The sequence below is a fragment of the Nicotiana tabacum genome, chromosome 17 (assembly GCF_000715075.1).
Source record: "Nicotiana tabacum cultivar K326 chromosome 17, ASM71507v2, whole genome shotgun sequence".
NCBI lineage: Eukaryota > Viridiplantae > Streptophyta > Magnoliopsida > Solanales > Solanaceae > Nicotiana > Nicotiana tabacum.
The window spans coordinates 75,300,753-75,318,779 of NC_134096.1; the positions used below are offsets into that span (position 1 = coordinate 75,300,753).

The 18,027-nt window shown below is 40.5% G+C and overlaps 1 protein-coding gene across 4 annotated transcripts; it reads right to left on the reverse strand.

Annotated features, from left to right (window-relative positions):
- LOC107766667 (ATP-dependent RNA helicase FAL1) lies at window positions 1-9,957 on the reverse strand. Of its 4 annotated transcripts, none has more exons than XR_001643756.2 (8): window positions 9,366-9,957; window positions 9,155-9,292; window positions 8,703-8,936; window positions 2,174-2,213; window positions 1,781-1,878; window positions 1,497-1,567; window positions 1,195-1,254; window positions 1-1,099 (listed from the first exon to the last, which is right to left on the reverse strand). XR_001643756.2 is itself a non-coding variant. In XM_016585485.2 (6 exons), exons 1-6 carry the CDS (start codon window positions 9,465-9,467, stop codon window positions 1,550-1,552), a joined length of 630 nt encoding a protein of 209 aa, XP_016440971.1. In that variant the 5' UTR covers window positions 9,468-9,957; the 3' UTR covers window positions 1,352-1,549. The 4 variants fall into 4 exon arrangements, 1 of the variants encoding a protein (XP_016440971.1); XR_012701282.1 differs by having other exon boundaries at window positions 1,195-1,342; XR_001643755.2 differs by lacking the exon at window positions 1,195-1,254.
- Window positions 9,958-18,027: the final 8,070 nt, after the last annotated feature.

Sequence of the window (18,027 nt, forward strand, 5' to 3'; positions counted from 1 at the left end):
TAGTTTAAAGTGTTGGTTAAAATCCACAAATTTACAACAAGAAGCTTCAAATGGTACACATCTAACCTCTTGGAGTCAAGATTTTAATGGATGTCATTATCTTCAAAGCAGACATAAATATAACCTATTTAACAGTGTGGGGACTAAAAGCTAGACCTAAAAAATCTGCTCCACATCATGCAACTCATTCATTGATCTGGGCCTGAGCAGGTCTATTCCAAAATCTTCTTAGAAAGCTCCCAATTAGTTTATTTGGCTTCAGACCAATCTCCCGGTCCCAACCAAATCACTCTTTGAATGGGGATAAAAGATATATGATGAAATAGAGATGAAGACTTTGAGCAAACTGACTAAGATAATAATACATACTAGTAACAGATTAAAGAAGTTGTTCTCTCTTGTCTTTATACTATGATTCTCTTTTCCTTCTATCAACTTCTCTTCTCTCAGAAAATTGGAATTACAATATTACAAACACTTATTACGGTGTCCAGCTCTATGCCTATTAGATGATCAATTCATTTAAGTTCAACAACGGTAACACTAAAAGTCCTCCAAGTCAAAATCTTGTAATTTCAAAGTAAGGCCATATTAGTTGGCAGCAAAGAATATAGGTTGTCCCTCCCCTTTCTCATGCAATAACCCGTGACGGAAAACTGTGATAATGTGCCAGTGGCTACAGCTAACCAAGTTCAGTGGCCGCATTTGTGATAGATAGTGGACTATTCAAGTAAAAATTGAAAAGTGAAGCTATGGAAATGACTAAAGCCAAGAACAAGAACTCCACAGATCATCTAGAAACATTGATTGGCACAAAAGCATCACCGATCCCTGGGTTTCAAGATAACGGGACCCTTCTAGGGCATAATCCCTTGGAGGGTTGAAATCAAGAATGCAACCTCCTAACTACCATTTATATAATCAACATTGAGCATCATGCACAAATGAACTGAGGTAAATTGACAAGGTCCAATAAAGATTTTACGTGCGGAAGACCCCAATTGCTCCAACATAAACATAGCGACCATTTGAATCTTCCCTAATTCACATCTCGTGTAGAGTACCTTCAGATTGCTAATAAATTTGTATAGCCCCGTTCCTATTGACATAGGCAAAGAACTATGTTATGCCAGAACTGAAATCATCTTGAAGATGAATATCACATTCACCCCCTTCCCCAAACCCCAAACCTACCCCCCAAGAAAAACGGCCAGGTCATCAACCCTCATTTGCGCCCATAAAATTGACAAAGCACTGCAATATGATCCAAATTCATCAACAGAACTCCTCTCCTTTTAAGCAAGTGAACCTATCTTTCTTTTTTATTACTAAAAAAGAAGAGCTAAAGAAATGAAAGAGGTAAGAGGAAAAATTATATTTACAAAATCAAGTCCAACAATGAAATGCTACCTACATGGTAAATATCATGCAGCCAAATAACACTCTGAGATAGTAGTATAGTACTACAAAAGTGGAGAATTTTTTAATCATAATACCTAATTACTTGGAATCTCATGTGTTTAGATGACATTTGCAGGGCCTCATCCCTTCACAGCATCTCAAAAATCTGCTAAGAAGCATGGTCAAAAGTTGACATGCAAACGTTACTGAGAAAATCTAGAACTTCAAAAGAATGGAAATAAGAGATATTCGTGCACATATGCTCTGGAAAATGGCAATACAACAACACACGGGTCCAAATAACCCATGATCTCATTCCTGGCATTAAACTGATGTTTCCATGAGATAATAAACAAGAGGAACCAAATTAAAAACTTACATTGATGGGCATTTCTGCTATGAGAAGGCCACTATTTTCTTCAATGCTTTTGAGAGTAACAACTTCGCCTCCAACAACCATGTTGATCACAATTCCATCTGCACATAATCCAGAAACTAATGTGATATGTTCAAGAAAAACAAAGTTAACATGGCACAGTTATAAATTATGTAGAAACACTTGATGAGTGGGGGAAATAAAGGAGTTTGAAGGAAGGGATTGTTGGATCACATCCTTCATACTGACTCCACGGTGGAAGATGTGTTATAAAGGAAATGCTGTGAGTATTAGTTATGTTTCGTCTTGTTTTTCTTTACTTCCATCCTCTTATTCCTTCTCTCAAGTCTCATCTATTCTCTTGTCAAATTCACTTCTATAGTATGGAATGAGAACCTGCTGCCAAACAAGTAGCCATGCGCCTCATATATGTTTCCTACATAAGAGCATAACAACACAGTAAGTACATCTGCAAGTTCTAAAGTAAAGGACCCAAATTCAAACAATTAAATGCAATTGTCAAATGAAGTAGACTATTTCTTTCACTATACATGCTTTTTATAGGGCAACTCCCTCCAACAATTTCAAGGATCAAATGTGCTCCCCGAAGAACAGAAATAAGGACTAATAAGATTAAAGAATTAAGAACAAGAAGACTCTCATCAGCCCATGATTTTAAAAAAAAAAAAAAACTATTGTACGCAGCCCATGATACATTCTTTTTTAATAGATGTGGTGTTCGGGCCAACTTGTATGCACCTCAACTAATTCCACGGGATACCTGCTACCTCCCACCGGCAACATGTACCAAGTAATTCTATCCACCAAGGCTTGGACAGATGAGAAAAAATCACCTAGTATTTTTTTGTCACGTTGGGAATTGAACCTAAAACCTCAAGGTTCTAACCAACTTCATTGACCGCTAGGTCACACCCTTGGGTGCGCCCATGATACATATTATACTCATGAAGAAAAAATATAACTGCAAACCCAATAACAACTACTACTACTATGCCTCAATCTTAAACAAGTTGGGAACTGCAAACTCAAATACCTCAAAAAATTTAATGCACATTTAAGAGTATATTGAGTTTATTGTTTCACACGTATATTAATTATCAGCTATAGTGAGTGGAGCCACATATACACACTGTGTATGTGCAGAAATCGAATATCTCTTGACTAGATCATCAATACAGTAAATGGCAGCAGCATTTGGGCTACTAGCCCCAGCTTATCAGTCAAGTTCTTCATTAAGCTGACTAGGCCCAATTTATTATTTATCAACAGCTTACACGTACTGTGCAGCTTATTGGTTGTTTGTGAATAGCTTCTGGATTTATTCTTTTCAGCTAAAGTCAATGAGCATACATATTTAATGCATTCCCAGCTTTGAGAACTCTCCATATGTTCATATTCTTCATTCACGAATATAGAAACTACATTGGAATTTTCTCTCTATCTTGTGTTGCAAATCTTTCAAATTGGTGATGACTTCAGCCGACATGGTATTTGATACGACCCAAGATAGCCAATATGCGCTTTGGATGTCAATTGGCTACTTTCGCAATTGGAGGCTATGTGTGTAATTTGCCATCAGTTGAAGACTACATGTAATTGGAGACTATACTTGTAATAAGTGACTACACTTAGTTCCCTAGAATTAGCTTAGGGGTATTTGGGTCATGTGTAGTCAAGTACCCAATCTAGTATAAATAGCCCTTAAGGCTTTCATTTTAGGGGGACTAATTTTGAAGAATGATGAAGACTCTTTTGAGAGGTGTAATGGTGGTTTGTCATTGTTGATGACAACTTATTCAAGGTGTGTTCTTCAAGTGTAATCACACTTCCACTTGAAGGTATTCCTATAGTTCAGGTTCACTTTGTTATGTAATTGTTGGGTGATTAATCTTTATCAATTGTTTTTCAATTACTACTTTGTTGGGTCTATTCTCAAATTCTATCCTTTATCTTTAATTTCTTGTCTTCCGCTTTTAGATTCGTATCAGTATTAGAGCAGATTTAGGGTCTGACAAGCAAGATCATGATAATTTCTCGTAGATTGATGTTAGGGTTTTCCAATCAAGCAAGCCTTACTTGCATGTCTGGATCTCTGGAGCAATTAATGGGTTACCTTTCATGTTTAAGGTTTTAAGCCTTAAACTCTCACTAATTGCTCTCATTCACCTTTGGTTCTTGCAGTTCCTCATTGTGTACTTCTCTGCCTAATCAGCAGGTAAATCTTTAAAAGTCCTCTGATCCTGATTTATATATACACACCAAATTATCCTGGAACATGGTAGTAGGTCGTCTCTTGATGTAAACAAGTTTGGTGGTGTGAAGAGTCCCACATCGGTGGTGAAGGGGATGGGTGGTCTTCTTAAATGAACTTGGGCAATCCTCATCTCATAAGCTAACTTTTGGGAGTGAGTTAGGCCCAATTCCATTTGCAAGACTCATCCTCAACTCAATATTGGACCCCTGTATTATATGGTCCACGCTCCAGATATACAGTCTTGAGCGTGGGAAAGGGGGGGTTGAAGAGTCACACATAAGTGGTGAAGGGTTTGAGTGGTCTCCTTATATAGACTTAGGCAATCCTCACATCATGCGCGCTAGCTTTTGGGGTTGAGTTAGGTCCAATGTCTATTTCTTTCACATGGTATCAGAGCTACGCCCATCCCAATTTATTATTACCCGATGTTGGACCTCATCTTATATTGTCTATGCTCCCGATATCCAGTCCCGGGCGTGGGGGGTGTAAAGAGTCCCACATCGATGGTGAAGGGGATGGGTGTTCTCCTTATATGCACCTGGGTAATCCTCACCTCATGAGCTAGCTTTTGAGGTTAAGTTAGGCTCAAGGTTCATTTCTTTCACAGGTGGAAGGGTGATAAGCCACGTATCTTCTAGAAGAAGCAAAGAAATTTAGGAGAAGAAAATTTGTGGAGCTTTCAATTATTAGAAGTTATCTGTTTAGCAGTTTTATTATTGTTATTAGAAGTTATTTATCCTTATCCTAATAGGTTATGTAGTAGTTATGACCAGCCTATTATATAAGTAATAGATGATGTAATGTGTAGGTATCATTTTCAGAACTAAACTATTTTATTCATGAGCATTGTCCTCTCCATACGGACAACTTTATTGGTGTAGTTGTGTTTAAGATTCTTGCACAAACTATTGCCAATAATATTAACTTCTTTGTTCTATTTCTTCAATTATCTACTTCTGGTTACTATCAATTTGGTATCAGAGCAGTAAGATCTGCCATTCCGACTCTTCCTGCAGTGAACCCACCATTCCGACTCTTGACCCGATTTCCCAACAATTGACGACTATAGTAGCGAAATTGGACGCCATAGATGCTTTAGCCGCTGATGTGGCTGCATTAAAAGCACAGCATAGTGGAGATCATAACAATAAAGGGAAAGCTAAAGCCATACCAGAAGAGGGTGAGGTTAACAGCACTTGGCATCGAGAAACTTTCCGGCGCTCACAGACAGAGATGGAATTTCCAAAGTATGAGGGAGGCGATCCTAGAGGCTGGATTTTAAAAGCAGAGAAGTATTTCCAGTACTATCAAACTTATGAGGAATACAAGGTTGATGTGGCTTCGATGTACTTGGAACTTGGAAGGAGATGTATTGGATCTTTTCGCTTGGATCAACAGTGAGCGAACCATTTACTATCGGGACAAATTGGTGAAAGTACTGCAAGAAAATTACGGACCTGCTGAGTTTCAAAATCCTGATGAACATCTCTGTGATATCCAACAAACTGGAATAGTGTTTGAGTATAGGCAAGAATTTGCAAAACGAGCAGCGCGTGTGCAAAATTGGCCAGAACACTGTTTGCTTGGAGTTTTCCATAGTGGGCTGAAAGAAGACCTTCGCATGGACATTAGGATTCACAAACCTCGATCTGTGTACAAGGCAATGAGCCTGGCTTCAGAATATGAAGGAAAACAGTGACCTAATCGGTCTAGTAAGGCAGCCACTTTGCCTTCTGTATTACGACCTCCTTCAGTTGGGACATCATCTCCAACGGCTAGAGAATCCTTCGATTTTCTGTCATCCCGCCAACCAGTTACACGTCCTTTTCAACCACCATCACTTCCAAACACTCGCCAGTTGACTCCTGAACAACAAATTCGGCGAGACAAAGGCCTTTACTATCATTGGGGAGAAAAGTTTAGCCCTGGTCATCGCTGCAAACCTGGGACTTTTACTCATCTGGAGTTGATGCAAGAAGAGAACGACACACAAATTGTGAAAGATAACAACAAAAATGACATGTTTCCTACTGATGTGGGCACAATTTCTCAAACTTCGCCTTGAGGACAAGTCGTCTTTCCAGGAGGGGTGTACTAATAAGCCACGTATCTTCCAGAGGAAACAAAGAAATTTAGGAGAAGATAATTCCTGGAGCTTTCAGTTATTAGAAGTTATTTGTTTAACAGTTTTATTATGGTTATTAGAAGTTATTTATCCTTATCCTAATAGGTTATGCAGTAGTTATGACCAGCCTATTATATAAGTAATAGATAGTGTAATGTGTAGGTATCATTATCAGAACTAAACTATTTTATTCTGGAGCATTGTCTTCTCCATACGGACAACTTTATTGGTGTAGTTGTGTTTAAAATTCTTGCACAAACTATTGCCAATAATATTAACTTCTTTGTTCTATTTCTTCAATTATCTACTTCTGGTTACTATCAAAAGGGGAAAGTCATTCTTATTGCACTGCTTGCTAAGATTAAGTTGGTTATGCAAACGTCAATTATCCCAACCACGTGGTGACTCACTTCTCCTCACGTAGTTGGAGAGGTGACCGAAACCACGCAGCGATTCACTTCTACTTAGATCATCAGAGAGGTGCAATGACATGATATTTTTCATCTATGCAAAATATAATTAAAAAGCAATTCAAATTGCTGCTCATGTAAGGCAGAAAATAGCAACAGGAGCAACCCTCCCTGTTTACCTGCCTCTCTCTCCTCCCACCCCCCACCCTCCCTCCCCCCCAAAAAAGGGGGGGGGGGGAGTTCTACAATTTCAGTTTCTTTTCAATGTTTAAATCGTTAGACCATTTTGAATCCATCTTATCTTAGTCCATTTGACTTCTAATCACCAAGTCATATTAACAAGAAAGCAAACATGAGTAGGCAAAAACAATTTGGAGAAGTACATATTTTCTCGGTGTACCTTCTTAATATGTTTTTTTGGCTTCTAATTGAATCATGCAATTCATGAATTGTATGTCTATCCGTCTTAAAATAAAATCCAGAACTTGGATGAAAAAATAAGGAGTTATATAGCACCTCACTCTTACACACATTTAAGCGTCAACCTATGAAATACGAATCCTGTTGAATCATCCTTGAGTGCATTTACACAACCAATCTATCAATTACACCGAAATCCTAAACTAGTTGGGATCAACTATAAGACACCGAAATCCTAAACTAGTTGGGATCAACTATAAGAATCCTCTACATCCATTCAGCTCCATTCGGTTTATTCCAATATTAAATAATGTACTTTAACGCAAACTAGAGATTATCTGAAACTAAAGATTCTACAAAATTCACCTAGTTTTCTACACTGCACATAAACCTCCAACAAAACTGAAAACAGTCTGGAAAACACGTGACCAAATGTAAGTGTAGAAACAACAACAATGCCTTAATTCAAACTAATTGGTATTGCCTATATGGATCATTTGCTTCTGTTGTTATGCTCTTGGTTAAGTCCGCATGGATTAGAGATAATAAGTCTTTTAAAAGAACTTCTCTCCATATGATTTTATATCTACCTCGTTCAATTTTAGCATTTTCAATCATCATATATTGCATCTATGGACCAATATATTTGGATACATTCTGTCCGAAATCATTCTTAACCTTATCTAATCTTGTAAAAATAAAATTTCATCTTAATACTCACATCTATACAACACTTGTGATATCTTGGGGCTTAGAGGCCCATATTCATTCCCAGACAATATTGGAAACATTGCTCCACACCCATCATATGGAACTTATCTTCCACTTTGATAGGTATTTTTCTATCGCATATCACTCCCATAGCTCTCTTGCATTTCAGCCATCCTATTTCAATTTTATGTGTTACATTTCCATTTATGGTGTCATTCTCTTAGAAGTTTGTACCAAGATATTTGAATTATCTCCATTTCAGCACCATAATTTTACTTGATCTCACTTCAACTTCATTCTTCTTAAAGAGGCTAAACTTACCATGAATAAATTTTGTCCTACTTCTATTTATCCTAATATCCTCAATCTCTAAAGTACTTCTCCATACTTCCAACATTCGAGTGCATTTTCATGGAGTCTGAACTTTAAATTTTAACTTTGACATCCTTGCGAGCTGATCTAAGAGCTCAATGCCTCCAATATGATAGTTACTCTAACAGTTATATTAAGTTAGTATTGTTATCTTTAAACCCTGATGGTACATACCGACTCTCAATTAACAGGAATTTAACATCTTTTCTTTATGTTCATATTCTGGCATCGTTTTCAATTTCACTTTCCAACAGAGAAAATTAGGCTGCATGTTATGGGACAATGCCTTATGAAAGAAACCGAAAGGAAGGAAATAATGGAACTTCAATAGCTGAGAGAAATAGTCAGGTAGGTGGTACAGAGTGGACGTAGGTCAAAGGTCAACTTTAGAAATTTATGGTTCACTCGTTCCTACTTCTTAAAAGTTAACTCTCTCTTATTCTAAATTCCAAACCGAGAACAATGCTTTCGTTTCACAACGAGCCCACTCGAGTGCTGTGATCAACAATTAAAAGTCAAACCCAATTAACAAATCTTCAAGTCCCACGAGTAAGAGCTATTAAAATGTTGGAAAGAATGATTAAGGTAATATAAAGCCTGCAAGAAGAGTACCTTCTTTGTTGGTAGCTCGTAATTAATCAAGACACGAGCATTGACAGGTGATTCGCCAGAGTTAACAAGGGGAAGGCAAGCATCGGTGACAACTATCAAATTAGATTTCTCCTCTTCTTTCTCCGTTTCCCCTGCATCTCCATGTTCAGTTGTAGCCTGCTTGTTCCACCTCATTGTAGCCTGTCTAAACCTAGCTAAAACCCTTGCACGTTCCGCTTCAGCAAGATCACTGTACTGCAATTTTCACAATTTACATTCAATCAATCAAATAACCCTCAATCCCAAACAAGTTGGGAAACTCTATATCAATTCCCCTCTGTTAAGACTAATTTCATTGAAAAGGCATGTTTATCATAGAATTAATCAATCAGTAACCATTTTAACGAATTAATTTTAAAAGCAAATGGAAAAGTTTGCATTGAAGAGGAAAAAGGTGTGCTGAGAGATATAACCAGAGCGGCAATAGTAGTATGTGAAAGAGTGGAAAGGGCGGAGCAGACAGCGTCGAGCTCGTCACGAGTGCTGCAGCTAACTACAATAGGTAAACACCGAAGCCGGCCAGCCATCCCCAACAGATCCACCAAAGTCTCCTATTTTATTTCATTTCATCTCAATAAGATTGAAAAGTTAATGGTTCACGAAATTGGAGCGTAAGAAAATTACCATTTTGAACTGAAATCTGTCGACGGCTAGGTAAAAATGACGTTGCTGGCTGAAATTGAAGTTTGACGGAGAAGTTGATAATGGAGCTTCATTGGGATCCATCAATGGCTGTTTGCGGGCTTTTGCTTTGCCTGAATATAATTGAAGAAAAAGCTCACTGTTTCCTCCGCGGATTCACCCTTCAATTTCCCGAATACACCTTACCAGTAACCTCCCACTCCACAATTGAGCTTGTACGCATTTTCCATCTTCCAAAAAAATTACGAATATTCTCCTTGGACACCCTCCATATAACTGGCTGTCTGGAGCTCCTACTCGGTTATAGTGCTTCCTCTCTCTACCACAACCTTTGATTTTTTTTTTGGAAACGCACTAAAACCCGCAAATATAAAGACAAGTCATGTGCTACGGAATCATAAACATTGAGGGGGACTAATCACTATGAATAACCCCAATTGTGTTTTCAATGAATAGATGTTATTAATAAGATATTTTAAAAAAAAATTTATCCTTTGTCCGGTGACGGTATTGGAGCTGGACTCAAGGGTCCAATTCGGGGAAAGCACTCCATGTTCAATAAACTCAACAACTATGCTTAAGGAAAGAGCCGTGGCATCCGCTATACCATATTCTTTTATAGTTATTAATAAGATATTAAACAATTTATGACAAATCAATAACAAAAACTCCCTTCAAAAGGAAAAAAAACTAATATTGATAATTAAAGAGACAAGTGGTCTATTGACAAATACAAGCGTGTGAAGGTCGTATTTATCGTACAATTTTTTTATAAGGTTCTTAATGCATCTTCACTTCCAACCAAGAAGTTGTGAGTTCGAGTCACCCCAAGAGCAAGGTGGGAAGTTCTTGGAGGGAAGAATGTCGAGGGTCATTTGGAAACAGTCTCTCTACCCCATGGTAGGGGTAAGATCTGCGTACACACTACCCTCCCCAGACTCCACTAGTGAGATTATATTTGGTTGTTGTTGTTCTTAATGCTATCTCTTGTGAGTTTCTATTAATTCTTTGTGAGGTCTAGTAAAAGATTACAATAGTTATCTCAAAACTACTTGTTACATAATGAAATGTAATTTTTATATTTGTGTTTTTGACTACTTTTCAACTCATAGGAAAGAGAAAATTTTAAAGAAGTTGAAATATATGGGGTTATTAGTAATTTTAATGGCAATCTAATTACTTTAATTATGGCACATATTTAAATAAATGATTTAAATTTAAAATGTGTTTAATTAAAATAATATATGTCAAAATTAAATGTAACATTGGGTGTGCGACTTCATTTGGATAACATACTGATAAATAATAATACATTAGTCTCTGTAACGATCCGATCGGTCGTTTTGAGAGTTAGAGTCTCGAACCCCTATTAACTCATTTTTTCATATCTATTTCTGCTATTGTGACTTGCCGGGATGATTAGTTTTGAGTTTTAAAGTGTTTTGGGACACTTAGTCCCTAAATGAGAGCTTAAGTCTTAGAATTTGGACCGTAGCCGGAACTGTGTGAAAACAATTTCGGAATGGAATTACGTCGGTCCCGTTAGGTGATTTTGAAGTTAGGGGCGTGTCCGGATTGTATTTTGGAGGTCCGTAGCTTATTTAGGCTTGAATTGGCGAAAATCGAATTTTTAGAGTTTTGGACAGGTAGTGAAAATTTTGATATCGGGGTCGGATTTCGATTCTGCAAGTTATAGTAGGTCTGTAATGTTGAATATGACTTGTGTGAAAAATTTGGGGACATTCGGACGTGGTTTGATAGGTTTCGGTATCGGTTGTAGGAATTTGAAGTTTTTAAGTTCTTTAAATTTGAATTGGAGGGTGATTCATGATTTTTGGTGTTGTTCGATGTGGTTTGAAGGCTCGACTAAGTTCGTATGGTGTTATAGGATTGGTTGGTAGGTTTGGTTGAGGTCCCGAGGGCCTCGGGTGTGTTTCGGATGCTTAACGGAATGAAATTGGACTTAGGAAAATCTGGTGCTTTTGTTGGTTCTGCTGTAATCGCACCTGCGCAAGGCTGCCCGCAGGTGCAAGCAAATTGGCGCAGAAGCGGGAAAATGAAGGAGTGCCAGGGGTCGCAGGCGCGAGGTATTTTTTGCATTTGCGATGCCCGCAGATGGGTTAGGGGTCTTCGCAGGTGCGCAAGGTCCGCAGAAGCGGAAGGGAATTCCGCAGGCGCGCAGATGCGGCTCTTTCATCGCAGGTGCGAAGGCATATGGGGGCAAGTGAATTGCCCAGATGTGCACAATTTTCGCACAAGCGCACCCGCAGGTGCGAGCCTAGTTTTCGCACGTGCGGAAATACCTAGGCAGTGGTTAAAACCGAAGGGCTTCGTGATTTTTGTCATTTTTGACTTTGCAAACTCGGTTTAGGGCAATTTTTTAGAGCATTTTCAAGGCATTTCTTGAGGTAAATCCCTTGTGCTTATTTTTGATCAATAATATTTCTTTGCCATGTATTTTTCCACCTAGTTAGTGTGTATTAAGGTGGAAATTAGAAGTTGGAGGCTAGGGATTTGGAAGTTTGATTTGTGGATTTGGAGGACCATTTGTTATCGGAATTTAGTAATTTTTGTATGGTTAGACTCGTGGTGGAATGGGCGTTCCTATTTTATAACTTTTACCCGATTCCGAAACATGGTCCCCACGGGTAATTTTTGAGTTAATTTCGGGATTTTTGTTAAAGTGTTGATTTCATTAATTAGATGAGTCTATTATTGTAATATTTATGATATGTAATTGCTTTTGGCTATATTTGGGCCATTCGGAGCCTGATATACGTGGAAAAGGCATTGTGACCGATTGATTGAGCTTGGTTCGAGGTAAGTGGCTTGCCTAACTTTGTGTGGGAGAAATCCCCTTAAGATTTGGAACTATTGTGATATGTAAGCGCCGTGTACGTGAGGTGACGAGTACATACACGGACTAGTTGTGGTAAAACCCGATTTTCTTACTGAGCAGCAACATATTTTTCTGTTATTTTGAGTTATACCATTTTAATGAGTACTAATCTATTTTTATTTTTAATTGAGTTATTCCAATATGTATAGCTATCGTGTTTAGTCTAATACAACATGTCTACGTGTCTTAATTATTATGTGAATTATGTGCAACATGCTTAGTGAATTTCCTGCTTCTTCCCTGACTGGTACTTAGTCTAAATTGTAAGAACTTCGTGATGTAGGTGTATTTCTAGAATTCGCGCTGTATATTTACTTTGGGACTACGGAACTGTATTCCGGGAGATCCCCATGTACTGCATATTTACTTTGGGACTATAGAACGGTATTCTGGAAGATCCCCCTTGTACTGCATATTTACTTTGGGACTACGAAACGGTATTCCGGGAGATCCCCGTGTCTTGCATATTTACTTTGGGACTACGGAATGGTATTCCGGGAGATCCCCCTGTCTTGCATATTTACTTTGGGACTATGGAACGGTATTCCGGGAGATCCCCCTGCACATTTACGTTTGAGACTACGAGACGGTATCTCAGTAGATCCCCTATTGTGTTTCTGTGTACTAAGTTGTTACCTTCTATGATTTCATTGTTGTTAAATTTCAGCCTTTATTTTATTGCGGTATTATACTCTATATTATTTTATTATATATTTACCAGTAGGGCCTTGACCTGACCTCGTCACTACTCGACCGGGGTTAGGCTTGGCACTTAATGGGTACCGATTGTGGTGTACTCATGCTACTCTCTGCACATGTTTTTTGTGTGCACATTCAGGTGCACCTTATCAGCCACATTATCAGTGAGCCGGGACAACTTTGGAGACTTCAAGGTATATCTGTCGCGTCCTTAGACCTCGGAGTCCCCTTCTACTCTTTCTCATGTCCATTATCTTCTATATTTTTCCTTGCTAGATTCCGATGCATAGAGATACTAGATTTTTTCTTCTGTAGTTTGTGATTCACGATATTCCGGGTTTTGGGATTTGTTGTGTATTTTTGAATTTGATTAAATTTATATTTTTATTTCATTATTCCGCAAAAATATTAGGCTTATCTAGTTATAGAGGCTAGGTGCCGTCACGACGTCACACATAGGGGAAATTGGGTCGTGACAAGTTGGTATCAGAGTTCTAGGTCTGTAGGTGTAGTGAGTCACAAACCGATTTATTAAAATCTCACGGATCGGTACGGAGACGTCTGTATTTATCTTCGGGAGGCTATGGAACTGTTAGGAAAAATTTCACTACTTTGATTCCTTGTCATGCGAAAATTATTGACTTCAGAGATTCTAAATTTCTGTATTCTATTCTCTCACAGATGGTGAGGACACATACAAGTGAATCTGATGAACAGGCACCCGCGCCCCCTGCTAGAACCGCGAGAGGTCGGGGCTGGGGTAGAGGCCAAGGACGTCCACGTGGTGCAGCGAGAGCACTTGCACGAGCTGCTACAGAGGAGCCCCCAGTAGCTCAAGCAGGAGGGCAGACACCTGAGATACCTGTTGTTGCACCAGCCCTCCAGGAGACTTTAGCCCAGTTTCTGAGCATGTTTAGCACCTTAGCTCAGGCTAGATTGATTCCACCTGCTCTAGCCATATCTCAAGCCGGGGGAGGAGCACAAACTCCCGTTGCCAGTACTCCAGAGCAGCGGGTTCAGGTCGACCAGGTTCCAGAGATTGTACCAAAGCAGCCGATAGCTCCAGCTCAGCCTGAGGTTAGGGCAGCAGCTTCTAAGGCGGAGCAGCTCAGACTTGAGAGGTACAAGAAGTACCACCCACCTACTTTCAGCGGATTGGCTACGGATGATGCTCAGGGTTTTCTAGAGGAGTGTTATCGTATTCTCCGTACTATGGGCGTAGCAGAGACGAGCAGGGTTTCTTTTACCACATTCCAGCTTAGAGGAGTAACCTATCGGTGGTGGCATGCTTATGAGTTGAGTTGTCCGGCTGAGGCAGCTTCACTTACATGGACTTAGTTCTCGGACATGTTTTTGAGAGAGTATGTCCCTCGGAGCCTCAGGGACTCATGGCGCGCGGAGTTTGAGCAGCTGCGCCAAGGTGCTATAACTATGTCAGAGTATGCAGTTCGCTTCAGTGATTTGGCCCGACATGCACCGGCCTTAGTTGTCACAGTTCGAGAGAGAACTCAACGGTTTATTGAGGGTCTCCATCCCATTATCCGGAGTAGTATGGACAGGGAATTGGAGATGGATATTTCTTATCAGCAGGTTGTGGGTATTGCCAGAAGATTCGAGGGCATGTTTGCCCGGGATAAAGAGGAGAGGGAGGCCAAGAGGTCTCGAGAGGCTGGTTATTATTCTGGAGCTCGTGCCCTAGCATCTCACCATGGTAGGGGTTATGTGAGTCGCTCCGTTCATTCAGCTCTTCCAGCCTCCATCGGTGTTCCAGCTCCTTCTAGACCCCAGGAGCTTTATTATGCACCGCCAGTATCTAGTGTGACTCCTGCACGGGGTGTTCCTAGAGGCCAGTCCAGCAGACCTAGCCCGAGCCAGTCATAACAGCCACGCCCTCCCAGGCTTATTTTGAGTGTGGCGACACTCGCTACATAGTGAGGGATTGCTCCAGGATTAGGAGGGGTGCGCCTCCACAGACTTTTCAGCCATAACGTGCTACACCGGGTCCTCAGGCTATGATTACAGCGCCAGCTGCCACCCCACCTGCTCAACCAGCTCGAGGTGGAGGTCGGGGAGGTAGAGGTCTCCCTAGAGGGGGAAGGCCATGCCAGATATTATGCACTTCCTGCTCGTACAGAGGCAGTTGCTTCTGATTTTATCATTACAGGTATTGTTCAGGTCTGTCATAGAGATGCGTCGGTATTATTTGACCCAGGCTCTATATATTCTTATGTGTCCTCTAATTTTGCTCCGTATTTGGGCGTATCTCTGGATTCTTTGAGTTCCCCTATTTATGTATCTACTCCTGTGGGAGATTCTCTTGTTGTGGACCACGTGTATCGGTCATGTTTGATTGCTCTTAGTGGTTTTGAGACCAGAGCTGATTTATTATTGCTCAGCATGGTGGACTTTGATATTATTTTGGGCATGGACTGGTTGTCACCCCCATTATGCTATTCTTGATTATCATACTAAAACTGTAACGTTAGCTATGCCGGGTTTACTGCGATTAGAGTGGAGAGGTACCTTAGAGTATACTCCCAACAAAGTTATTCCTTTTCTTAAAGCTCAACGAATGGTTGAAAAGGGGTGTGACGTGTATCTGGCTTATGTGAGAGATGTCAGTATTGATACCCCTACAGTTTAGTCAGTTCCAGTAGTAAGGGACTTTCGAGATGTGTTTTCAGCTGATCTTCCGGGCATGTCGCCCGACAGAGATATTAATTTTGGCATTGATTTGTTGCCGGGTACTCAGCCCATCTCTATTCTTCCATATCGTATGGATCCTCCTGAATTGAAGGAGTTGAAAGAGCAGTTACAAGAATTGCTTGATAAAGGCTTCATTCGGCCCAGTGTGTCACCTTGGGGTGCTCCTGTCTTATTTGTGAAGAAGAAGGATGGTTCTATGCGGATGTGTATTGATTACCGCCAGTTGAACAAAGTCACAGTGAAGAACATGTATCCATTACCTCGTATTGATAACTTATTTGATCAGTTACAGTGTGCCAGAGTGTTTTCCAAGATTGACTTACGTTCAGATTATCATCAGTTGAAGATTCGGGAACCGGATATCCCGAAGACTGCTTTCAGGACCAGACATGGTCACTATGAGTTTCTTGTGATGTCTTTTGGGCTGACCAATGCCCCAACAACTTTTATGCACTTGATGCACAATGTGTTCCAGCCCTATATTGACTCATTCGTCATTGTGTTTATTGATGACATTCTGGTATACTCCCGGAGTCGGTAGGATCATGAGCAGCACCTGAGGACTGCACTTCAGACCTTGAGAGAAAAGAAGTTATATGCAAAATTTTCAAAGTGTGAGTTTTGGCTAGACTCAATGGCATTCTTGGGTCATATAGTATCGAGTGAGGGGATCCAGGTGGATCCGAAGAAGATTGAAGCAGTACAGAGTTGGCCCAGACCGTCCTCAGCTACAGAGATCCAGAGTTTTCTTGGTTTGGCGGGGTATAATCGTCGCTTTGTAGAGGGATTCTTATCTATTGCATCACATATGACTAGGCTGACCCAGAAGGGTGCTCCGTTCAGGTGGACAGAGGAATGTGATGAGAGATTTCAGAAGCTCAAGACAGCTTTGACTACAGCCCCAGTATTGGTATTACCTACAGGTTCGGGGTCTTATACTGTATATTGTGATGCATCGCGGATTGACCTCGGCGCGATGTTGATGCAGGACGGTAGGGTGATTGCCTACGCATCCAGACAGCTGAATGTGCATGAAAAGAACTATCATGTCCACGACCTTGAGTTAGCAGCTATTGTTCATGCCTTGAAGATATAGCGGCATTATTTGTACGGTGTTCCTTGTGAGATTTAAACCGATCATCGGAGTTTGCAGAAAGATCTTAACTTATGTCAGCGGAGGTGGTTGGATTTACTTAAGGATTATGATATCACTATTTTGTACCATCCTGAGAAGGCCAATGTGGAGGCAGATGCTTTGAGTCACCGGAAAGAGAGTTTGGGGAGTTTAGCATATCTACTAGCAGCAAAGAGGCCATTGGCATTGGATGTTTAGGCCTTAGCCAGCCAGTTGGTGATATTGGATATTTCTGAGCCGAATTGAGTATTGTCTTGTGTGGTCTCTCGGTTTTCTCTTTATGATCGTATCAGGGAGCGTCAGTATGATGACCCACATCTGCTTGTCCTTAAGGACACAGTCCAACACGGTGATGCTAAGGAGGTCACTATTGGAAATAATAGTGCATTGAGGATGCATGACAGGCTATGTGTGCCCAATGTGGATGGTTTGCGTGAGTTGATTCTCCAAGAGGCTCACAGTTCACGGTACTCTATTCATCCGAGTGTTGCAAAGATGTATCAGGACTTAAAACAACATTACCGGTGGAGGAGAATGAAGAAGAACATAGTAGAGTATGTGGCTCGATGTCTGAATTGCCAGCAGGTAAAATATGAGCACCAGCGACCAAATGGATTGCTTCAGAAGTTAGAGATTCCGGAGTGGAAATAGGAGCAGATCACTATGGATTTCGTTGTTGGACTCCCACGGACTCAGCGGAGGTTTGATGCAGTTTGGGTGATTGTGGATAGGTTGACCAAGTCGGCTCATTTTATTCCTGTGATGACTACCTATTCTTTCGAGCAGCTAGCTCGAATTTACATCCGTGAGATCGTCATGCTTCATGCCGTACCGATATCTATTATCTCTGACCGGGGTACGCAGTTTACATCATAGTTCTGGAGAGATGTACAACATGAGTTGGGTACTAGGATTGAGTTGAGCATAACATTTCACCCTCAGACGGACGGGCAGTCCGAGCGCACTATTCAGATATTAGAGGATATGCTCCGTGCGTGTGTGATAGATTTTGGGGATGCTTGGGACCAGTTCTTGCCACTTGCGGAGTTTGCTTACAATAACAGTTATCAGTCAAGCATTCAGATGGCACCATATGAGGCTCTGTACGGTAGGCGGTGTCGGTCCCCAGTGGGTTGGTTCGAATCCGGTGAGGCCCGATTATTGGGTACGAACTTGGTTCAGGATGCCTTGGAAAAAGTGAAGGT